This window comes from Microcaecilia unicolor, chromosome 1 (assembly GCF_901765095.1).
Source record: "Microcaecilia unicolor chromosome 1, aMicUni1.1, whole genome shotgun sequence".
NCBI lineage: Eukaryota > Metazoa > Chordata > Amphibia > Gymnophiona > Siphonopidae > Microcaecilia > Microcaecilia unicolor.
This window is the reverse complement of record NC_044031.1, coordinates 55,468,409-55,493,423: the sequence shown is the minus strand read 5'-3', so window position 1 is coordinate 55,493,423 and position 25,015 is coordinate 55,468,409. Positions and strand designations below refer to the sequence as shown.

The window sequence follows — 25,015 nt, the reverse complement described above, 5'->3', positions numbered from 1 at the left end:
ATTGTAACCGAAAATCAGAAGTTCTAGTTATAACTCTGTAAAATAAATAGACACATTTATTTATTTATTGGGGATTTATTAACCGCCTTGATGAAGAGATTCACTCAAGACGGTGTACTTCAGGTACAGTTTAACAATGAGTTCTCAGCTCATTTTCTGCAGTTTCCCTTTGGGCACCGAAATGACTCTTAACTCTCTTTATCCTAAATTATTTACCAGAAGTCCCAGCGCTGTTTAAGAAGAAGTTGGCGGCTCAGACAGTTGAGGAGAGGGGCACAGCAGTCCTGGAGGTGGAGCTGACGAAGATACCCACAGAATTAAAATGGATAAAGAACAGTGTTGTGTTGCAGCCTAGTGAAAAGCTGGAGATTTACGCTGATGGCACCAAGCACAAGCTGGTCATAAAGAATGTTATGTTTGCAGACCAGGGCTATTACTGCTGTGAGACGCTCGATGACAAGACCCAGGCTAAACTTAATGTGGAAAGTAAGTTCTTGATGGAAGAGTTGTTTATTTTGAATGATTGATCCCAAATGCTTGGGTGGTGGTTCAGGTTCTGCTGTTTCATCAGTGTGAGTCTGTGACTTAGAAGAGAAAAGTCAGCAATATAAAGTTTATGCCAGGAAGTCAAAGACACTTGTAGGTGCATTTTGCTATGGAGAGAGAGAGAGAATGAGAGAAACAGGAGTATTGGGATAGTCCATGGCAGGCTGAAAGGGAAGAGAGTCCTGTGCTATTGCAGCATTTGCAAATTAAGGACTCTGTTTACTAAGCCGTGGTAAAATATCATGTTGTTGCGCTATTTTACCACACAAAAATTTACCAAGGTATTCAGTAACCTACAATACCTCAGTACAGTAAGTTAAAGAATCTGGTGATAAATTTACCTTTGTGTTGCTGCAGCCAGGAAATCATGCGTTCTGGCCACAGCAACACAACGTAGAGAAGGCCAGGCTGGCATTTACAAAAATATATTCCCACCCTGATTCCTTATGAAATTACAGGGCTGCCCTCCCCCCACCCAAACTCACCCTGCCTGTCAATCCAACTCACCACCAATACCCTGATGAAATGACAGTACTCCCCCCAAACCCTCTACCCCTAAAACTTTATTAAATGACATTGCCTCCCCAGTCTCCCCCAACCTGATCTCTTATGAAATGACAGTAGCTCTCCAACCCTCCTAACCAGTCCCTAATGAAATGACAGTGCTATCCATGATCCATTTTCAAACCAGGTTCCTCCTCAATCCCCTCCTCCTCCTCCCTAGCACTAACTGGGGTCTCCCTGGCAGGTAGTGGAGGGGGGCAGAAGTCAGTCCCTGGTGCTCCAGCCCCCCTATGCTGGTCTTGGCTCCTCTGCTTGTCCTCCCCCAATGCAGCCAAGATTTTCTGGTATGAAAAGTTTTTTAAAGAGACATTTAAAATATAAGTTTGTGTGGGTTTTCTCGGTAGGAAAACGGATGTTTTGGTATGTGCGTTCAATTCTACATTAGCATTTTATAAAAGTTGCCTAATGGTTAGATCAGCAGGCTGAGAACCAGGGAATCCAGGGTTCAAATCCAACTGACATTCTTTATGGTCTCGGGGGAATCACTTGCCTCGGAAACAAACTTAAAAGTTAATTCTATAAGCTAATGCTTAAATTTAGGTGCCAATAATGTGCATACATTACAAAATACTAGTACATATGCTTGTAATTGGCATCAATAATTGAAAGTTGTGTGCATAAGGGCAACTGCATGGGGGGGGGGGCGCGTACACATGAGCAGAGCACGGATGTGTTACTCAGCGACACATGCAACTTATAAAATAATATCAGTGTCGCATGTTGCATGACGTACTTTGGTAATGCCAACTTGGGGTTCCTGGTTATTTACACTAGGCACTGACACAACATAAGTTGGTGCGCCTATATTTCAGCACACCAAAGCAACTTGGCACTAGTATTCTCTACTTGCTTAGGTGCATCGATAAACCATTATAGCATGGGTGCTAGACGTGCCCCATTGTGGTGCCTACATCTTATCAAATATGCATAGTATCTCCAAAGAAGCATGTATATTTGATATCACTCATAACAAGGCAAGCTATTTTATAAATAAACATTTTCAAAAAGAGTGCCACCATTATGAGGGTTTATACATGTAAATAGTGCTACATGCGCCTGCAAAACATAGTTTCACTGCTTACATGTGTTAAGTGGCAGATTCTGCAAGCCTGCCTGTACAAGAGTAGCTAATGTACACTGCCTTGAGTGAATTCCTTCAAAAAGGTGGAAAATAAATCCTAATAAATAAATAAGGAATAGAGCCCTCCTGAAACCAAATCTGTGCCTGAAACTGGCCATTTGGTTTCGGCAGAAACTGAAACCGAAACTTGCCTGTGCTGGTTTCTGTCTCAAAGTGGGTGCTGGGACCTCTCGTGGCAGTCTTGCAAAGCTGCTGTGGGAAGTCTTAGCAGACATTTTGACTGAGCAGTGGCACCAGCCAAGAATAAGTGGGATTTGTTTCTACCCCCGAAGAGGCCACTAGACCACTAGGGCTTCTTCATGTAGGCCTGGGGAGGGCCTACAGGTGGTCAGGTGGGATGGGGAGGGGTGGATAATGATCACAGGGGGTGGGGGAGGAAGAGTTGTGGATTGAGCTGAAAATACACTGGCGTTTTCAGCCAAACCCTAACCCTGATTTCTGGCTGGTTTTGGTGTCAATTCTGAAACTAAAATTTGGTTGGCCTCTTTTTGGGAGAGTTCTCTGAAACTCTAGCTTTCTCCCTTATGAAGCCTGCATTTCTTCCAAAGTCTGTTCCTTAAAAATAGTTCATCTATCTAGTACATATATCACTATTATATTCAACCCTCAATAAGTGTCAATAAGTGTCCATCTCATTTCAAGGTGTAAACAACAATGTCCATTTGTCTCCCAATATCCTTACTGCAATAATTGTACTTCCCACATTTATATCCAAGCGTTGATGTTCAAATCTTAAAAACCATCTTTCCGACTACAGTGTTCTTAATGCTGCATTTGTCAATCCACTTTTCTCCTGGTTCTGTTCAGTTCTTCATCAAAATCACTGATACATCTACTCCTTGGAACCGCTGTCAAACCATACACAAATCTGTGTTTTGCTAGATGCGTCATCAGAGGTTTTGACTTATACTTGTATCACAGTTATCTTGGCTGCTCTTCCCAAGCGAACTTCCAACTGGTATCAGGGTTATTGGGTTTTGTTTTGTTTAATTCTGAGAATATCTCTTGCCTATATTTCCAAATGGACTGAGTGGTAAAATATACCCTTTGAAGACCACAGGGCAAATCTACTGTCTTGTATGTTTCGTCTGTCATTAAATCTCGCTGTTACACGCCCACCCCATTGTGGCTATAAGGTCTTGAAAGAAATACCAAGGTTCATATTTTGTTCTTATTATATGATTGCTTAATTTCTTTGACAGCTGCTGTTTGCACAGGGAACTTGAAAAATAGACATTGTTTAATACCATGGGAAAAATCATTTCTACCAAAAGGAATAAGCAGTGTATTTTATTTAATATTGTGGGTACTTATAATTTTTAGGGTTAGCGAACAACAGCTTGAGTTTTGTTTGTGTGTTTTTAGTGCGTCAGATCAAGATTATGAAGGATCTGCATGATGTGGAAGCCTTTGAGAAAGACACTGCCACGTTCCAGGTGGAGTTGTCTCATGGGAATGTGGAAGGGTCCTGGACAAAGGATGGGCTAAAGCTGTGGTCGGATGAGCGCTGCCGAATCACTACCTTGGGCAAAATACATGCCATGACATTTACTGCCCTGAAGCTGGAAGACTCGGGGCTCATCTCCTTCAAGGCAGAAGGACTCCATGCATCAGGGAAACTTATTGTGAAAGGTACACCATTTGTTGAGCCAGGAGAGCCAGTGTGCAGAGATGTGCACTTTCAGCCAGTACCTTTCTGTAGAAACCAGCCTGGTGCTCCCAACATTAATACTCTGGCCTTGGCATACCACAGATCACTTCTGTACCACTAAATATCCTCTGTTTGTCATAGACATTTGGTTTTATTACTTCCCTACCACTAAATATCCTCTGTTTATCATAGGCATTTTAGTTCTGCTAGTGAGTTTTATCACTACCACTTCCATTTGGAGTCTGCGTCAGTGCAAGTATCACCCTTTCAGTGAAATAACATGTTCTTTTCTTATTCTTGAATCTGCTTTTCTCCAGCTTTATACTATGACCCCCTTGTTCTAGAACCTTCTTTCACTGAAATTACATATGCCTTTGAGGTATTTGTCTCTACCATATACCACCTCTCCTCTATTTTATACAAAGCTTAGGTCTTTTAAGCAATGCTTTTTTTTTTCTATTGTCAATTTTGTTTGGACAGAATCTCCTGTGAAAATTACCCACGGTTTGGAAGACCTCAGAGTTCCTGAGAAAGAAAAAGTGACATTTGAGTGTGAACTCTCAAGAGATAATGCGGAAGTGAAGTGGTTTAAGGTACGTGGATCTGTTTAAATCATGGTTTGTGGTGGTGCTTTTTGTGGTATATGGCACAGACAGACAGATAGATGGTGCCTCCTTCCCTTTCCTGTTTGTGACTAATCAGCAGGGCTAGTTCGCGTGGAGGGGCATTTTATATATGACGTCTAAGTCCGACTTTAGACGTTTTGCAAAAAACGTCCAAAATCTGAATAAGAAAGAAGTTCATTTTCCAAAAAGAAAAACATCTATCTTTTGTTTTAGAAAATACTGTTACTAACAAGGTTTGTGCTTTGGACGTTTTGTTTTTTGATCCATTTTCAAAACAAAAACGTCCAAGTGAAAAACGTAGAAATTCAAGCCATTGGGATGTAGGAGGGGTCAGCATTTTTAGTAGACTGGTCTCCCAAACATCCCAGGAGATAAATGGGGCACCCTAGTGGACTTCAAAAACATGCTCCCTGGTACTTATCTCACCATTTCTCCCCTTATCTTGTCTGTCAAGCCCCCCAAAACCCACAGCCCACAGCTGTACACAATAGCCCTTATGGGTGAAGGGGGCATCTATATCTGGGTACAGTGGGATTTTGGTGAGTTTTAGAGGGCTCACAGTTTCCACCACAAATGTGACAGGTAGAGTGAGATAGGGACCAGAGTCCCCCACGCCATGGTGCACTGCACTGACCACTACACTACTCCAGGGATCTGCATTCTGCTGTAATAGACCTGGCTCTAACTTCTGAAGCTGTCATAGAGGCTACTAAATCATATTTGTATTCACATTTGTGGGGGGTGGTAGGGGGTCAGTGATAACTGGAGGGGTATTGGGGGGTCACCCCTCATTCCCTCCAGTGGTCATCTGGTCATGTAGGGCACCCTTTTGTGCCCCATTATAAAAACAGGTCTAACTCAAAATGTCTTAGTTTTACTGCTGGACGGTTTTGTTTTGTTCTATTATGGCTGAAAAACGGCCAAGTGTTAGGAACGCCCAGATCCCACCTTTAACATGCCCCTGACACGCCCCCTTTTGATTTGAATGCACTTCTGATGGACTTCATAGAAAAACGTCTAAAAATTGGTTTTGAAAATACCAATTTGGATGTTTTGTGAGAAAAACTCAAATGCAGACACTTTTTGGACATTTTTCTCTTTTGAAAATGAGCTCCTTAGTGGGCCTTTTACTAAGCTGCGGTAAAAGGGGGCCTGCTCTAGCATCTGCACGTGTTTTTGACGTGCTCTGAGGCCCCCTTTTACCGCAGTGGGTAAAAGGCTGTCTTTTGACTTGTTAATTATTAAGGGTACCTTAGTGTTTGCATAAGTAGGGCGGGAGGGATAAAGGGAGGGAGGGGGATATAAGATAAGATGGGGGGATAGGGAGGGGAAGGGTAAGGAAAGGGAGGGTGTCGGTAGGGGGGGATGTTGATAAAAACAAGTCTGTGATAATTGCGTTATTGTAATGTCATATATTTTTCTGCAATAAAAACGATTAAACATAAAAAAAAGGCTGTCTTTTTTTCTCTCTACAAGAAAAACCACTTACCTTGCGACCATTTTGGGGTGGGGAGCACTTACCGCCACCCATTGAGGTGGCGGTAAGGGCTCCCGAAGTAACCCAGCAGTAACACACGCTGCCCGATTACTGCCAGGTAAGCACCGGCACTACAAAAATAGAAAATATTTTTGTAGTTCCAGAAATGGCGTGCGCTGGGGGTGGGAACTACCGCCAGGCTCCTGCGGTAGCCCGGCAGTAGTTATGAATTGGTGCGTGGTAAGCCCATTGTCGCATGCCAACCCTTTAATAATAGGGCCCCTTAGAGCATTTGTTAGCAAAGCTCAGGGCTTAGTTTTCTGGTGGCCAAGTCAAATGCCTGATCGAATGGCCAAATTGCGCAGTTATGCTTCCATGTTTATTAAGTGTGTGATTCTAATCTGAAGATGTGTGCATGTCCATAAAAGTGCACCTTTATCAAAAAACTAAGTACAAATAAATATCTGAGGTAAGAGCACAATGTTGCCCACTGGGGGAGGAGGGATTACCAAAACTCTTCAAATCTATAAGTGTTTTGCATGAGAAACAAATTTAGCATTTATGTAAAATGTTAAGGTGTGTATTTTGTTTTTAAACAATTTGCAAATATATGGCAAAAATGATTAAATATTAAATTTGTATAGCTTCTAGATAGTGCAAATTGTGCCATAAACATAAATAGGCATCAGACAATAGATAAATTGGTAATGTACAATGATGTACACAGAAAGATTTTCAGCTCACTTTTGATTTATTTTCTGACATTTTCCTGATTTTTGGTTATTTTTCAGTTTATTTCAAACTTTTTATTAATACAGTTTTAAAAAAATGCATGTTAGAAAGTTTTAACACACACAAATCAACTTTGTGCATGTTAATGTTAGGTTAACACATGTTAAATTGATTTTGCTTGCTATTTTTAGGTGTTCTAAAAAATTGAATGCATGCTATAAAATGAATATCCCTTCTGTAAAAGGGACTAACTTTCAGTTGGCCTGGCCAGCATAATAAAGTTGAGCAATGGTGCTTATCCTTATTCAAATTTTCAGCAGCGCTATCTCTTTAGCTAGCATTGCTGATTATACGGCTGATTGGCAACTGTGCCAGTGACATATATTCTGCCTCTGGAACGCCCTCAAAATAGCTGACTTTCACTTAGGCACTAAACCCCAGATTCTATATAGCACGCCTAGAAATCTGCGCCAAACTCCAAGTGGATTCTATAACAATGCGCGTAACTTAAGCTTAACAAGCTAATGAGTGTTGATAACAGCACTTAGCAAGCAATAACGAGCACTAATTGGCACTGATTAGAATTTACACACACAACTCGCTAAGCACATTCTGTAACAAAGTATGCCGAACTTCTAATGTACGAAGACAAAAAGGGGCGTGGTTATAGGCAGGGGAATGGGCATTTCATGGGTGTTCCAAAATTTACATGCATAGTTATAGAATATGACCCAGTGTGCATAAATCTATGCGCCGGGATTTACGCCACAGTTTCGTTGGTGTAAATGGATGTGCGTAGTTTTAGGTTCTGAGATCTCAACTAAGCATATTCTATAATCAAGGCACCGATTATAAAATACACTTAGTTGATGCTGATTTCGGCACCGATTTTTTAGGCACCATATAAGGAATCTCCCCGCAACTGCTAATTTTCAGTAGCGATAAGCAGTTAGTTGCCTTTGAAAATTAGCAGATAGCCTCAAACAAACAATTTAACCGGTCAGTGGCCGTTTCTGGCTGGTTAAATCATTTTGAATATGGACCAGTTAATGAATATCGCCACTAAACATGCAAGTGCCGCCTCTACCTTTGTCTTTGACATCCTGGTTCATAATGCTTATACTTTACTTCACTCAGGACGGATTGCCACTGCGTCCCAGCAAAAAAATTGGCATTATTTCACAAGGAAGAACGAGAAGGCTTATTATTCATAAGTGTGAATACGATGATCATGGAACCTATATGTGTGATGCCGTTGATGACAAGAGCTCAGCTAACCTTACTATCCAAGGTAGGTCTATTCTGTCGTTTGGGGGAGAAGCGTTGTTTCACTCAGCAGACAAATTCTGGGCTTCTACATGTAGGAATGTGTGAACAATTCACTGTCAAAGTTAAACCAGACACATTTCAACTTGGTTCTCATTTCACTGCAAGTAGGAATGTCTTCCCAAAGATCAGCTGGGAACATCCCTGTCGTTTTCTGGCTCAGGGGTGGGCAACCACGGTCCTCGAGGGCCACAACACAGTTAGTTTTTCAAGATTCCTACAATGAATATGCATGAGATCTATTTGCATACAATGGAAGCAGTACATGCAAATCAATCTCATGCATATTCATTGTGGAAATCTTGAAAACCCAACTGGGATGTGGCTCTTTAAAACTGTGGTTGTGCACCCCTGTTCTAGCTGGAGCTCCAGAAACTCTGGACTGGATTCAAAAAGGCTGAAGATGAGATTGACACAGTCTACTCCAGATTTTCTAAACAGCTGGAGCAGATTTCTGAACATGCTTTTGATTTTGCCACAAATACCACCTTTTTGCTTGAAGAGGTTTATCAGATCAGCCTCAACTACTCATGGGTTAATCATGTTGGAGTTGGATGGCAAACATCTTGTAAGGAGATTTGAACATCCCCAGTCCTCAGATGCCACAGATTAAGTATAAACTTGTTACCAGAATTTGTTTCTCTGAAGGGGAGGTTTAGAGGTGATTCGATGGGATTTAGCCTGTGATGTGTTAATTTAACTCCATGAACAGTAAGTGCTGGGTTTTGGAACTGTTTCTTGTTTGTGGAAAGACACAACTACAGATTCATGTTTTTTTTCTGGATTCAGTTATGCTTGTTTTTCCAAATCTGAGTTCAAGACAAGTTACAATCAGGTACGTCCCTGCTCTTAAAAGCAATTCTGTAATTTCCTCAAATTATTACTTTAAAAGGAGTGAAGCCTGTGAAAACTCGGATTACTTTAATCAGTGGGATTAGAGTTAGAGACTTAAGTATATATAATGATAAATAACTTCTGGTTTTTAAAAGAGAAAGAATGTAATCAGATGTATTATTTCTAACTAATATTGGACAATAAGTATGTTTTCAATGAAATAATTTGTCTATACACCGTATTGGCCTTGAAGAAGCCAACCAGATGATCAATGTAGAATAATGAATTAGACGAGTAATATCTGGTGGAATAATGAATTAGACGAGTAATATCTGGAGATAATCAGGTTAATACCATGTTTTTTTTCTGTTAACTGTTTAATTGATCTCCTTATCTTGTTTCACTCTCCCCATTTAGTGGTCTAAGAAAGAGAATAGAATTACCTGACTGAAATAATTCCTATATATTACTTTCTCTGTATTTCCGGCAAGTTGTTTTATCGCTTGTAAAAATTTAAATGGTTATAAATACAAATTTTTTTAAAAAAAAAGCAATTCTGTAACTGCACTCATAAGTCCACAGAAGAGTTTCACTTACACACATAAGTGCACTATTCTGTAAGAGAGCACGTGAGCTCCTTTGTGTGTAACACTATGGGGATGTGCAGATGGGCGGGACATGGGCACATCTTCTACTTATGTACGTAATTTACAGGATACTATATGTTATCGTTTTATTGGTAGAAGTTGTATACTGCTAATTGATTATCATTGTATTGGCTAGTTTTCCGATGTTATTCTAGTATGTGTCCTACTTTTTTTGATGTAAGCTGCTTTGATCCATACATGTGGCATACATTCAGTAAAAATATTCAGCTACAATGATGATTGCAGGTTCCCTCAAAATGATATGCCTGTATAAAGCATATTGCCCAGATTTTACATCCTACAAACCATTGAAGCCAAGTTGAAAAAAATAAATTTTTAAACCTGTAGGGCCCTATTTACTAAGCTGTAGGTGCCCAAACATTTTAGTGTGCGCTAATGCTAGAGACACCCATAGGAATATAATGGGTGTTTCTATCATTAGCGTGCACTAAAACATTTGCGCGCCTACAGCGCGACTTAGTAAACAGGGCCCCTTCATAAAGAACGAAGGAAATAAACAAAACAGAAATGCAATGTCATAACATCATAGAGCCCATACCAAGGAGACAAACTACAATTTAGTTGGAGTAAATATCCAAACCAAACTGGCTATTTAAAAGCACCCATGAATTCTGGAACTATATTCCAACCAGATTTAAAGCAATTAAGCAATGGATCCTTCATGACCCACTTTATTCACTAAAAAAGACTCCAATTGTATGGGATTAAAAAAAAACACATAAGGGCCCTTTTACCAAGCTGTGTAGGTACCTGTGCGTGTCCAATGCGCGCCAATTTGGAACTACCGCCCGGCTACCGTGTGGCCCGGGTGGTAATTCCGATATGCGTGTCTGAAAATATTTTTTATTTTCCAATGTTCGGCACTAACTGGGCGGTAATAGGCAGCGCACTCTGATGATTACCGCCCGGTTAACGTGTGAGACTGTACCACTAAGTCAATGGGTGGTGGTAAGGTCTCAGACCCAAAATGGACGCGTGCCAATTTTTATTTTGCCGCACGTCCATTTTTGGCTCCCCCCAAAAAAGGCCTTTTTTACAGGCGCACTGAAAAATGGACCTGTGTGCGTCCAAAACACGCACCTACACTAGCGCAGGCCATTTTTTTAGCACACCTTAGTAAAAGGACCCCTTAATGGTTGCTGTCATAATCCACCAGTTTCAATGGAATTTAAGAAAAAAGGTGGCTCCAGTTGCCAATACCTTCTGCTTTAGTTGAAGAAAAGAGTTCCTGCATAGTTGAGTGGATTTTGAGACATCTGGAAATATCATAATTGCCTGGCCACAAAAAGGTAAAATCTTCTTAGGGAAATTATATCCTGTTAAGTATTTAGGATGGTTCTAGCAGTATCGTTCAGTGTAAGATTGATTCCTTGAATCTGCCACTTGGGGACAAAAAAACTTGATTGTATCATTGCTACTCAGTTAACTGGCCCAGTTGGTGCACTAGAGAGAATGCTAGATAGACAGCAATTACAAGAGTCAGAGCTCTACGGGAGCCTTAAGAAATATTGCAATACATCAGTAAGGTACTGCAAAGTAGAGTGAGTCAACTATATGGTGTCACCAGCAAATGGTGTCACCAATTACCTCATTTATGATGACTCTGAGCTCAAAATCAAATGTCTGCCAAAAATGAACCATTTGGATTGTGGAGAAAGTTTGTTTCATTAGCCTTTCAAAGCTAAATTTCAGTATTGCTGCAGAAGGAGCCTTGGATGCTTGACAAGGTGGCCATAAGATCTGGAAACTATGTTTAACAAACCCGAAGTAGAAATAACAATGGCTGAAACATGGCAATCAGATTATAAATATTAATTATTATTCTTGTCCATCAGGCCGAGGAATCACAATTGTGAAACCGCTGGAAGATGTGGAAGTTCTGGAAAAGGAAAGCGCGTCCTTCATCTGTGAGATCTCACATGACGAGGTCCAAGCCCATTGGTATAAAAACAACACAAAGTTGAAGGCTGGGGATAACATTAAGATACGACAGGAAGGTAAGAAGATAGTGGGGTGGATGTGCAACCCAGCTTGCATAGGCGCCCGGTATAAGAGGCTTGGACAGGCTAAGCCTCCCCTGCTGTGCTCTGAGAGGTTTAAATTGTTGATTTACCTCCATCCTCACAGCAGGAGCTGCAGTGAAAGCCCTCTAGCCTTGTGTAACCAATTGTAGAAATTGGTTTATGGTTTGTTTACCATACTGCTGGGAGAGCAGGGGGAAGGGGGGTTGGCTGGGTTGCCAGGGAGATATTTAAGGAGGATGACTTCTTGACCTGCACTGAGAACAGATAGCAGCAGAATCGGACAACCAGACAACAAAGGTAGAAAAGATCATTTTATTTTCATTATAGTGTTTGGAATAGGTCCACTTTGAGAATCAGGTGCTCAACATTAAAAGTTTATATTTATTTACTTATTTATGGCATTTTATCCCACATTAAACATGAATTAGGGTGTTTTGTGGCTCTACATGAGAAGTGTGATATTATGATCCCTTGTTTCATATTGTTGACGGTCTGCATTTTTCGTATGGGTGGTATATTGGTGTATTAGGTTCTGCCCAGTGTAATATTTATGGTACAGTAAGGTTCTGAGTGTGTTTTTGCACAAAGTTGTGCATAGTGTTTTCCAGCTGAGCGATTGTGCTTAGAATATGCTTTGAGCAACCACTTTATTCTTTGACATATGATACATATCTAATATCTAAATTTAATAAAAGGTATTAATTGTGAGTTTTATTTTTATTTATTTATTTCTTTCTGTGTGTTATCAGACAATTATGGATTTAAGCTCCACCCCTGGCCCCACCCCTAACCCCACCCCCTTTAGCCTCCCCAAACAGTTGGGCCACCGACCGCCTATGCCACCTTGGGTGAATATATTCCATCCCTGTGAGAACCCAGCTGTAGTACCTCTGACTCACGAGGTTCCAGTATTATGAGTCCCTTGAGAAAGAACACTGTAGATTGGTTGCAGTCACGGCTGTAACTCAGGGTGATCAGGAGGGGCAGTTGTCCAGGGTACAGAGCCTTGTGGACCAGGGCCGCTGAGAGCCGGAGCCGGGCCCGGGACAAGGCTGCCCCCACCCCCCCCACCCGAGGTCGCCGCCCACCCGAGATCACTGGGCCCCGCCCACCCGAGGTCGCCGCCCACCTGAGATCGCCGGGGCCCCCCCCGCTGCCCACCCACCCGATGTCGCCGGGCCCCCTCCACCCGCTATAGGGCCAGGCCCTCGGAACTAACCTTAAGCCTCCTTTCACTTCGCAGCAAGCAGCAGCAGGGCAGACCTCTCCTCCTTCCTTCCGTGCCCCGCCCTCATGGACGTTACGTCAGGCGAGGGCGGGACATGGAAGGAAGGAGTGGCCTGACCTGCTGCTGCTTGCTGCGAAGTGAAAGGAGGCTTAAGGTTAGTTCTGGAGTGACGGAGGGCGGGCCAGGCAGCAACAGAGGGCGGGCCAGGCGGCGGCAGCGCTGGGCCCTCCTGGAGGCCCAGGCCCCGGGACTTTTGTTCCCCCTGTCCCCCCCTCTCGGCGGCCCTGTTGTGGACTGCAAGTGCAAGAAAAGCTGGCAAGTGTACCACTGTCTTTCTACCATCCAGAGAGGGGAGAGAGGCAGAAAGGCGTGGCTTTCAGAGCGGAGAGGGTAGAGGAAGAGAACAGGGATAAAGGTGTGTGGTGTGTGTGTGTGTGTGTTTTTGTTTGTGGTGAGCGAGTACAAGTACATTCTACTGCTCGAGCTGCTGAAATGCTTAGGTATGGTTCTGGTCACCATGCATGATAAAGCTGGATCTGGCTGGAGATGTGATATACTATGATATGAAAGCTTTCAATATGCAAATAGCTGCAGAAATAGGACATTTTAGCTTTCAATGCACATGTAAACTTTTGTTTTCTTGGTAGTTTCTCTTTTATTCTTCTGTCTCAGTCAGAACCCAAGCTGGAACTCAGTGTCATGAGCCTTCACTTGCATCTGCTTGGGTATTTTACACATTTTTATACTCCTCTGCCCTCTTTTAAGCTGGCATTTGGCAGTTGATCTTAGCCAGAGATCATGTTAGGATGCTCCGTTTCAGAGCATTCAGTTGGAATTCCTGACCTGGGCTGCTTCATCCTTCTACGGGCCAGTCATAGCCCCAGTAGCTGATACTGGCCTCATCGCATTGGGGGGGGGGGGGGGGGGGGGGGGGGGGGGGGGAGGAGAACACTTGGTGCCCACCCACTTCTTGACTTGGCCCACCCAAAATTTGCTGTCTGGCTACGCCCCTGCTAGTGAGACTCTTGTTTGTCTTGTTACAGGAAGAAAACATGTATTAATTTTCAGAAGTGTGAAAGCTGAAGATGTAGGAGAGATCAAATTTGCTGCTGAAATTGCAGAATCCATAGCAAACCTTCACGTTAAAGGTAAGAAAAAGAATCTCAGCATTTAGCAATAAGGTTGTGGCTTTGCAAGCCTAAACGGTGGTATGCATCCAAGCTCCCAGAAGCCTGAGTGTAACTGCACAGCACAGCAGTTACATCCCAAAACAAGTGTTATATAATTGTTTCAAGACAGCATGGGGGTAACCTTTGCGGTGCAGTTATAGCCACCGCTAGCAAATATATGATTGCACAAAGCATGAAGAGGCCGGGCATGCTTCATACAGATCAGCTGAGAGACCAGGTAGATGAAGTGGGAAGAGGGAGCCAATGCTGGGTTGAATTTAAAAATTTGGGGGTAAAAATTCAGCTGAAGAGCTGCAGGACTGTTCATGAGTTAAATGGAGACTATTTCTGTTGTCCTCTCACAACTTGTTACCTGACTATACCCTGTCAGAGGGTAATCAATGACATGATACCTTGCACGAGTCATCAAAGATTCTCTCCCCTATTGTACCTACAGAAGGAAAATATGCTGTCAGATAGTTTGAGTATTTTCTATCAGTCAGTTGGACACATTTTGGTGCTTATTTTAGAAACACCATTTGGGGATTATACATGCATGCATCAGCATGTAGACATGTATATTGCATAAATATCTAAATCCCAATTTTATAAAGAGTAAAGGGTCATGGACTTGATATACTGCCTTTCTTTGGTACAGCCAAAGTGGTTTGCATTTCTGTGCAGGTATTTTCTCTGTCTCTGCTGGGCTCACAATCTAAGCTTTTGTGCCTGAGGTAATGGAGGGTTAAGTGATTTGTCCAGGGTCACAAGGAGCTGCAGTGAGAATCAAACCCAGTTCCCCAGGTTCTCAGCCCACTGCACTAACCATTAGACTATTCCTCCACAAAGTTGAGATATATACATCTAAAACTCTAAAACATGCATATGGCAATGCTGTGGCGTAGCCAGACCCAGTATTTTGGATGGACCCAAAATTAAGTTTGATGAACCCTTCCACACCCTCCCTCCCCCAATCTTCCCAGAGATATATTTTAAAAAGTACAGGTTTTTTTCCCCTATCCTACATCCCTGGTGCCTGCAGCTATTCATGCATACTGCTTGTGCTGGCCCCACAGGCTTCCATCTGCCACATCCTGCCAGATAGGAAACAGCGAGGGAAGGATGCAGCAGATCGAAGCCTGTGAGTCCAGCTCAAGCAGTAAAAATGAATCACTGCATGCACCGGGGATGCCTGTAAGGTACACCAGGGAGGGACGGGGTTCAGAGACAGGAGAGCAGATGCCGGGATGCCATGAAGGAAAGAGGGGAGAGAGCAGTGTGGTGCCGCTGCTGGGTGGGCCTGAGCCAAGAATGGGTGGGTATGTGTCCACTCATAGCTACGCCACTGTGGCAATGGGGTGTGGACTAGGATAGATCTAAAAAAAAATAAACATGTATTCACCATTTCTGTGTCCAGAAAGATCAATGCTAGGATTTACACCGGCTACCCGGCATGTCTAGGTTTCAGAAAAATGCTGGTATTGAGCAGTGCTCCACTGAAGGGATTAGGGGAGATCATCTACTTATCCCCCTAGTGGTTGCTGTACCCTCTCAAAGCACAACTGGCAAGGGACACTGGGGTCTGTGACAACTTGGGGAAAAATAAGTGTTTGTTTTTAAAATAGCTAACCTAAATGTTGATCTTTCAGCACATAAATGTTTATATTGCTATTGCATAACCTACACAAGTGTCACGTCTGTGGCCGTGACCCCTCTCAGACTCACCTTATTTCCGGCGGTCAGCTTCTGAGCTGGCTCCTGTCTGTGCTTCCTGAGTTAGTTCTGTCTCTGTCTCTGTGTGCTGGCTGCTTCCAGCATGGCTCTGATTACTCCACTATACTGCACCTGTGTGTGTTAAGCCTCTCTGTGCTGCAGTATGCTTTCTGCCTGTGTTTTGGTTTGTGTTCCTCTTGCCCTCTGGTGGCCAGTCCTGGTGGCTGCATTGGATTGTCTGTGTGCTGTTTCCCGTTCCAGACTTCAGCCCAGTCCAGTCCGGATCTTCCGGCCTGCCAGACTTGCTTGGCTTGTTTGAGCTTGCACAGCACCCATGGCTGTCTTGTGATTGCTGCAGCTGAATCTCAGCTGCTGCTGGGCTTATTAGCCATTTGGAAACTCTCTGCTTTGCGTTTGCATCGCCTAAGGCCCTGGTATGTTGGGGTGCTGGTGCACTTCTGCCTAGTCCAATTTATAGTCTGTAATTCTTGCCTGATTCTAGTTTAGTTTTTGTGTAGTTGCTTGTTCTGTATTGCTTGTTTCCCAGTTTTGTTTCTTGTTTGTATGTCTAGTTCTTGGTTGCCTGTGTTTCTTATTCAGTGGCTGCCTGGCAGCTTTCAGTTCTGCCTCTTGTCTATCTGTGTTTGTTCCCTGTTTCAGTGGCTGCTTGCAGCTTTCAGTTCTGCCCCTTGTCTGTCTGAGAGTCCTAGTCTAGTATTCTGCCTAGCCTCCCTGTGTGTTCTAGTCCCTGTGTGTATCCTGCTGGGGTCCAGTTCCGGTCCTGTCCGGCAAGTCCTGCCGGCCACCTGCACCCAGGTGCTCAACTCCTGGGGAAGGGTGGCCAGGTGCAGGTGAAGTCTAGCCATCCCTGTCAGAGTTCTGTCTTATCCCTGTGTGGGGTGATTTTGCCTGCCACTGCCGCTCCTCGGCAGTGGCCCAAGGGCTCACGATCCGAGTTCCTGCTTTTGGAAAAGCCTGACACAAGTATGTGCTGGCTCATACACATTTGTGTGCTCATTTTGATTGTCACGAAATGCCTAGCACCCACCCGGGGCTAACCCTGCAGCCACCTATAGGGTCCAACCCAGCACTGCTCAGACCCACCTGCACCTGTGCACATGCTCCTACACTGGCACCCTCCACCCACCGTACTGGGTTTTGCTTGCCTGTTGGTGAGTTTCCCACCTGCTAGTTAATTCCCCAGTGGTTTCTAAGGACACTGAGGCATAATCCCAAGGGTCCTGCAGTTCCTAGAAAACACCCACAGACCAAGAACACCAACTACCAGGATTCTGAGTCAGTCCAGGACAACAGAGCTAATAAACTAATAGGTTTATTATCAGAAAAAGGTAGAACAGTGAACGGTGTATTAACAGCAAATAATAACATGTAAAAAAAATAACAGGAATCAACATTAAAACTATCTAAACACTTTCTTACTACCTACGTAGTACCTGGGGAGTTCAGGAAAAAATAACTGCTCACAGGATCTGAACAGGTCCTCAGTGCAGAGATCTCCACTCTCCACATTCTCACTCTGAGACTGGGGGATTTCAGCATATTCTGGCTGGATCTTGCACTTCAGGGTCCAGAGCATTAAAATTGAGGGTATTTGTCCACTGGCAGTGCAGGTTACTCTTTCTCAGAGGCTTTCCTCTCTTCCTGTGGAAGATAAGTTGAAAGGAAAACAACGCAGCTTTAAAGCACAAGACAGGCACCACCTGCTGGCCAATTAAGGGAAATGCACTGAGGGGGAAAAAAGATGTCAAACAGCAATATAATAAATAACAGACATAAGTCCTCTGTTTCACCACATTGATTTATTGATATTTTAGATGCTTACGATTCTAAAATAAATGCTGCTGCTGCTGCACATAACTGGCACATAAACATCTGTTTCTCCATGCATGGTAGAATAGACCCTATGATGGTAGATCCTAAATGTTAGTGGAACTTGGGGTGGCCTGATATGGACATCTCAATTCTGATTTGTACATTCTTTCTAAAATACCACTCCACATTAATATGGTTATCTGTATTTCCATTTTAGAACTACCAGCTAAAATTGTGAAACCTCTACGTGATAAGATTGCCATAGAGAAGCACAGGGCATTTCTTGAGTGCAAAGTGTCTCGTCCCACCGCCATGGTGAAATGGTATCGAAAGAACAAAGAAATCCTTCCTAGCCACAAGTATGAAATTGTGAACGAGGGGCTGTACAGGAAACTAATCATCAATGATGTAGAATTCAAGGATGAGGACTCCTACACCTGTGATGCTTTTGATGACAAGACCACTGCTCAACTTTATGTTGAAGGTATGTAATCAAGGCACTTGTGTTTATCAAGGGCTGTAAAGATGCATGTACTTTAGAGGCTTTATGTCACATACTCTGGGAAAAGTGCCATCATGAATCCAGAAACTTTCTGGCTGGTGGTTATACAGACTAAATAAAGGAAGAGCTAGCTTACCATGCCGAGTTTCTTGTCCAGGGAATGTGAGGAATTATTACTAGCAACGGTCTCCTTCTACTAGTTGACAGGAGTAAAATAAGACCAAGGATATGCTTGTTGCATTTCACAAAGGGAAGGCATCACTACTAGTCAAACACCCCCTCTCTTCAGGCCCTCTGATAACCCCTTGGACCCCCCTCTGCACCACCAATGAGATGATAGCCCTTTGGAGTATGGGGGAGGGGCTACTGTACTACCGCAAGTTGCGTTTGGTTATTTGCATAGTATTGAGATGCAAAATATGCATTTGCATGTTTTGCATCTCATTATTGCCTAACCTGTGGCGACTTAAATATTGCTGCGGTATTTTTTAGTCAAGGGGTGTTAGGGCCTTTTAGGTCGCATTAAGGGCCAAATAATATGCGTTAAGACCCTAAAATCAGTTGATGGAAGTCCCCACTAAATGTCATCTGTTTAGGTTTCACAATAATCAACGACTACACACATTTTTTAAAATAGCGCATTTCGTTCCTGAAAGGTGATAAATATATGGTAAAAAAAAAAACCTATAGCACAGAGAATATTTATCAGTGGTACAGCAAGGGTAAAATCATACCTCAAGAAGAGGGTCCTCATTATTGTGATTTTAGAGAAGGTAGGAAATATAGGCAGACTGAGCCTGTTGGGCTGTATCTTCCACAAATTTCTCATTTAGAGGTGTAGTTATCAACATGGACTACCATTAGGACGTGTTGTTTTATCACTGACTTGTGCTATATTTGCAAAGGTTCTGTTCTATGCAGTGAGATCTAGTTACTAATAATTAGGGTTAACAGTGAAATAACATGTCTTAATTGTAGCCTACATTGATAACTACCTCTCAGTCTGTAAACCCTAATGGAGGGTAGATACTTGGGTGATTGGGTTTAAGTTTGTACTCAAAATTTACAACCTTTTTTTCCCTCATCTACTATTTATTAATGGCTTAATTTGTGGCCTCAATATAATTCTCAAATTATAATTTGTATATTTGTTGACAATGTCATTGCAGTATGCCGCAGGGGCCACAGCTCACAGGTCTTTGCATGACTCTTTTGCATGGAGCAAACAGACCCACTCAGGCACTCAGAGAATGTAAAATTATACTTAGCTTTTTATTAGCAGTTGATAGCAAATCAGGAGTCACAGATTCATGTGGGCACAGCTACTTTGCATCAGATGACAATTAGCACAGTCGGAAGCTTATTATGGCAAGTGGATAAGCGCAGAAACAGTGAGGACCTACTTTTGTCCCTGCCATGGGGAATGCGAGGGCAGCAGCAGATTACACTAGCTGTAAAGGCAGGAGACCATGCTGTGGTCTTGGCACTAGCGTCTATACATTTTAGCAAACTGCCTAAACAGAGCACTAACAATGCTGTTGCAAGTGACCTAAGATGAAGTCCTGAAAAATGTTCTGAATGCATGTCCTGAATAACAAGATCATACAACAGAGATTATACTCTCTGTGCCCAAGAGGTGGGGACTCCTGGAGCCAATCAAAAACATTGAAACATGTAAAAAAAAATTGTTTACAACAGGTATCCAGAGTGTGATGTGAACCAGGAGATGTTCCCATCTTGCTGTGCCCTATAGTGCCTTTCACAGACAGATAATAAAACTACGCATAAGGGCAACAAAAACAAGTGCTCTTGCAGCAGCTTAGAAATCTCATAGCCACAGCAGAAAATATGGAGACAATATGTGGGTTTTAAAAAGACAGCAATGTAGGCCCAAGTTCCTGAATTTTACCCAAAAATAGGTAGTATTTTTCCATCCTGCATCAGTCATCTCCCCTGAGAAATACATACATAGAATTGGTTTTATATTAGCTTTTAAGCCCTTGAAATAACTGACTCTTCTTTTCCACTTTGCAGAGCAATCAATAAATATAGTCAAGGACTTGAGTGATGTGGAGGTAACTGAGCCTGAATCTGCCAAATTTGAATGTGAGACATCCATCCCATCTGTGAAGCCCCCCAAATGGTCTCTTGGGAAAGATGTCCTGCAGGCTGGCAGAGATATACATATAGAGCAAGAGGGCACCATTCATCGACTTACTTTATGGAAGACCAATGCTAGCATGTCTGGTGCTGTCCAGTTTGCAATTGGCAAATCAAAGTCCACAGCAAACCTGGTTGTCAATGGTAATTTTTATCATTTTAGTACATGTTGGTATTTATTACTGTAACCTTCCACATCCCCATCTTCTGTTCAAGACACAGTAGGGAGGGGAGTGGTAGTAGAAATGTGTTACAGGGAATAACAATGATTTCTAATTGGAGTTAAATTGTGTTGCTGCTGTTGATAAAATTATGCTCCTTTAAAAATGGAAAACTGTGCCTATTGTTGCCTTGCCTTACCTAAATCTGCTTCTGAGCCTACCTACTTTTCCCAAGAATAAAAGTACATGTGTTATTGATCACCATGCTTACTTATACCTGTAGATAGGATGGGCACTTTTCAAACAGTTAGTTCATCCTAAGAAATAGCTATTCATCCTTCTTTTATATATTGTCCTCTCCATCTTTTTTGTTTTTATGTGTTATGATTTTAAGAAGACTGGATGTCAATATGCTCTAGGTTTTATGAATATTTGATGGTTTTTAGGTGTCTGATATTTCATGTATTTTCAGTATCATATTCAATTTACTGGGAAGGCAGTTTTCAAGTCATTTACCCAAGGTACAAGGGCGTTCTGAAAATTACCCACTTTGAAATGTTGAAACCTAGAAAATGATGACAGATAAAGACAAAACGGTCTATCCAGTCTGCCTATCCAGGCCAATTACTAATCTCCACTATCCCATCCTTTCCCTCAGAAATCCACTGCACTTCGTCTATTGTTTTCTTGAATTCATATCTCACCTCCATTGGGAAGCTCTTTCACGCATCCACCACCCTTCCCATTATCTTATCACAACATCACTTTGTATTTGTTTACACTGGAGTCTGTAATGCCTCTGCGGTGCTATGTAAGCCACATTGAGCCTACAAATCGGTGGGAAAATGTGGGATATAAATCTAACAAATAAATAAATAAATAAATAAAGATTACTTCTGTGTCTACCCCTGTCACCTTTATCCTATCTTTCCTTCTTCCAGAGCTTCTTGTCAATTCAAAGAGACGCACCTTTTATGCATTTATACCATGGGGCTATGTAAATGTCTTTTTTGTATCACCCCTCTCCAGTCTTTTTTCCCAAGTATAAATATTGAGATCCTAAAATCTGTCCCCATATGCATTTTCTGGCATTGAATATTAGCTGTCAAAACTTCTGGACCATTCTTCATGGTTCATTAGATCCCTTCTGAAGTTATCCACACCATCCGGGGTATCTACGCTACTACAGATTTTAAATATCATCTGCAAAGAGGCTAATCTTACCAAATAGCCCTTCTATAATATTGCTTACAAAAATGTCACAAAAAGAGCTAGACCAAGAACTGACCCCTGTGGCACACCACTGGTAATTTCATTACACTTTATCGCTTTCTACTCAACCAGTTTCTAACCCAGTCAGTTACATTAGAGCCCATGCCAAGGGCTCTTACTGTATTTAAGTTGCGGAACTATGCCAATGTGTTTGCCAAAATCCAAGGGCCCGATATGCAGATCAATTTAAGAGAGCAGGAAAGGCTCCTGCCCACTTAAATCCCCTGGGACTACTTAACCCCCAATATTCAGCGGCACTAAACCGGGCAGTGCCACTGAATATCGCCTCTGACTGCTCACAAAAAAGTAGACAGGTCAGGGGTGGTGTTAAGGAGGAGCCTAGGGTTATGTGGGTGCCAGCACCTGCATCGTAATCAGGCTTATTTTCGAAAGAGAAGGGCGCCTATCTTTCAACACAAATCGGGAGATGGGCATCCTTCTCTCAGGGTCATCTAAATCGGCATAATCGAAAGCTGATTTTGGGCGTCCCCAACTGCTTCCCGTTGTGAGGATGACCAAAGTTCCCAAGGGCGTGTTGGAGGCGAAGCGAAGGCGGGACTGGGGCGTACCTAACAGATGGGAGTCCTCGAGCGATAATGGAAAAAGGAAGGACGTCCCTGACGAGCACTTGGCCGACTTTACTTGGTCCATTTTTTTCTTACAACCAAGCCTCAAAAAGGTGCCCGAACTGACCATATGACCACCGAAGGGAATCGGGGATGACCTCCCCTGACTCCGCCAGTGGCGACTAACCCCCTCCCACCTAGAAAACTTTAAAAACTGTTTTTGCCAGCCTCAAATATCATACTCAGGTCCATTGCAGCAGTATGCAGGTCCCTGGAGGGGGAGGTATGTGTGTGTCATTGGAGGCATAGCGAAGGCGTGGACAACCTTCTTTCAAACATTTTGGACGTCCTGACCTGCCCCCCCCCCCCCCCTCACACACACAGGGATGACCAAATTTCAAGGGAGAAGAGTGGCCTAGTGGTTAGAGCACTGGTCTTGCAATCCAGAGGTGGCTGGTTCAAATCCCACTGTTGTTACTTGTGATCCAAAATCCAAATAAATAAATAAATAAAGGGGGTGTCTGAGGCATAGCAAAGGCATGGATGTTCTTCTCACAGAAACATCCACATTTTGGACGTAGTACGGAGGCATAGCGAAGGCGCCTAACGCTTGGACGTCCTTCACCCATACTAAAAAAAAAAGACGTCCCTGGAGAGCACTTGGGTGTTTTCACCTGGAGTTGTGTTTTTTTAAGGTTGTAGTTGGCAATTTATTTAAGGTTGTAGACAGCTATTATACATGCAGCTTGTCTGCGTGTATGAAGCCCTCTTTGGCATGCACAGAGCAGCCACGCATAATGCTTGGCTGCTCTGCACTGGCTTCCCCTCCTTAGGAAGGAAATCGTGTGCAAATGAGCTAACAGGGAGCAGCTCATCTGCATGCGATTTCCTTTATGCATGCCCGTTCCTTTCTGAATTTCTAAGGGATCGGTAAGGGAAGGGCTTTTTCCATTCAGTTAGTGCATCAGTTAGTCCACTGCAGTGCCCCCTAGGTTGCCCGGTTGGTGTCCTGGCATGTCAGGGGGACCAGTGCACTAAGAATGCTGGCTCCTCCCATGACCAAATGAGTTGGATTTGGTTGTTTTTGAGATGGGCGTCCTCGGTTTCCATTATCGCCAAAAACCGGGGACGACCATCTCTAAGGTCGACCATCTCAACATTTAGGTCGACCATCTCTAAGGTTGACCTAAATGTTGAGATTTGGGCATCCCGACCGTATTATCGAAACGAAAGATGGCCGCCCATCTTGTTTCGATAATACGGGTTTTCCCACCCCTTCACGGGGACGTCCTGTGAGGACGCCCTCAGGAACACTTGGTCATCCCGTTCGATTATGTCCCTCAATGTAGCCTAATTTAAGACAGCTCAAAAACTGTCCTAAATTAGGCCACTTAGCATTGCGGGTGCTGACACTGAATATTCAGCTGGTACCCGCATAACTTTAAAAAGATTTTTAAGTGCCATGAACCCCCTCCTAACACCCCTCCTCCCTTCCCACCTTCCCAAGTTTAAGCCCTCCTCCCAGCAATGTCACCCCTAACCTCAACCCCAGCACACTAGATAGGACCCCCCCAAGACCTACCTTCTAATCCCTGGTGGTCCAGAGAGTTGTTGGGGACAGGAGTGCAGCCCCCTCACTCCTGCCCTTAGTGACTGGCCTTACAAAATTGCTGCCGTAACCTCTCTTGGTTTAACCAGGCAGAAGAGGTTTGTGCCTAATGAAACCCTGCTGAGCTGAGTGGCCACAAATATTCAGCACACTTAACCAGGTATTACCAGTGCATATTAGCTCTAACTGGTCATTCCCTAACTGGTTAGGTTAGGGACAATTTGGGGGTGGAGGTGGCAGAACTGCTACTTACACAGTTCACAGTGATATTCAGTCCACTAACCAGCCAGTGCCCTGTTAACTCCTGAGTTGCCTCACTAACCCAGATATTCAATGGCAGAGGCCAGACATGCCCTGGCATTGAGTGTCCAGGAGTACCTCAGCCCACAGCTGTGAGCAGTGTATAAGCTGCTTATTGCCGCAGGCTGAATATCGGGTCTAAATAAATTAATGAATAGATCTTTATATAAAATAAATAAAGTAAAATGGCCAGACAAGGTGAACCTTGCAGTCTTCATGTGCTGTCACATTAACATCCAGGTACTCCTTCTAAGACTTTTCTGTGATCATTCTCCGCAGAAATTCTAGTGAAGATCACCAGACAGCTGGAAGATAAGACTGGCCACGAACACCAGTCAGTGATCCTCTCCTGCGATTTCAAGCCCTCTCCAAAGTTTGTGGAGTGGTACAAGGGCCAGAATCTAATTGAACCTTCAGAGAAATTCAAGTTTAAGCTGGAGAAGCACATGGCAGAACTCAGGATCTTCAAGCTGAAACCCGAGGATGCTGGTGTTTACAGATGTAGAGCCGGAAATGCTGAGACTTCCAGCAAACTCACAGTGGAAGGTGTGTGCACTTGCTGTAGAAGAAGTTTCTCTTTCTTTCCTTTTGTTCTTCCTTTTTCTCTCTCTATTTCTTTCCTTTTAAATGCACAGTAATCTTCTTTAGATTATTGCAACCTCCTGTACATTGGGTGTACCAAACATTCCTTTACTCGCCTGCAAAATTTACAAAATGCAGCAGCTAGATTACTCTTTCAAGCCAGAGGTACTGCCTGTTCATGCTCACTGCTTCTTTAAACTTTGTATCATTATTTTTAGAATATTATATAGAATGGCCTCAAATTATATGCCTTGGGTTTTTTTTTTTACTTTAAACTCTTTGAATCATTTGCAAGCAGAAAATGAATTACTACCGCACTTTCCTCCAGTTA

The 25,015-nt window shown here is 43.1% G+C and overlaps 1 protein-coding gene across 2 annotated transcripts in view; it reads left to right on the top strand.

Annotated features, from left to right (window-relative positions):
- Window positions 1-25,015, top strand: part of OBSCN (obscurin, cytoskeletal calmodulin and titin-interacting RhoGEF) — a 472,877-nt gene that overhangs the window by 39,802 nt on the left and 408,060 nt on the right. For both annotated transcript variants that reach the window (XM_030197417.1, XM_030197425.1), the window contains exons 10-18: window positions 220-486; window positions 3,617-3,883; window positions 4,383-4,495; window positions 7,875-8,028; window positions 11,401-11,562; window positions 13,861-13,965; window positions 17,750-18,016; window positions 20,069-20,338; window positions 24,382-24,648. In XM_030197417.1, coding sequence (XP_030053277.1) covers window positions 220-486; window positions 3,617-3,883; window positions 4,383-4,495; window positions 7,875-8,028; window positions 11,401-11,562; window positions 13,861-13,965; window positions 17,750-18,016; window positions 20,069-20,338; window positions 24,382-24,648 — 1,872 coding nt within the window. The remainder of the gene's footprint in view (window positions 1-219; window positions 487-3,616; window positions 3,884-4,382; window positions 4,496-7,874; window positions 8,029-11,400; window positions 11,563-13,860; window positions 13,966-17,749; window positions 18,017-20,068; window positions 20,339-24,381; window positions 24,649-25,015) is intronic.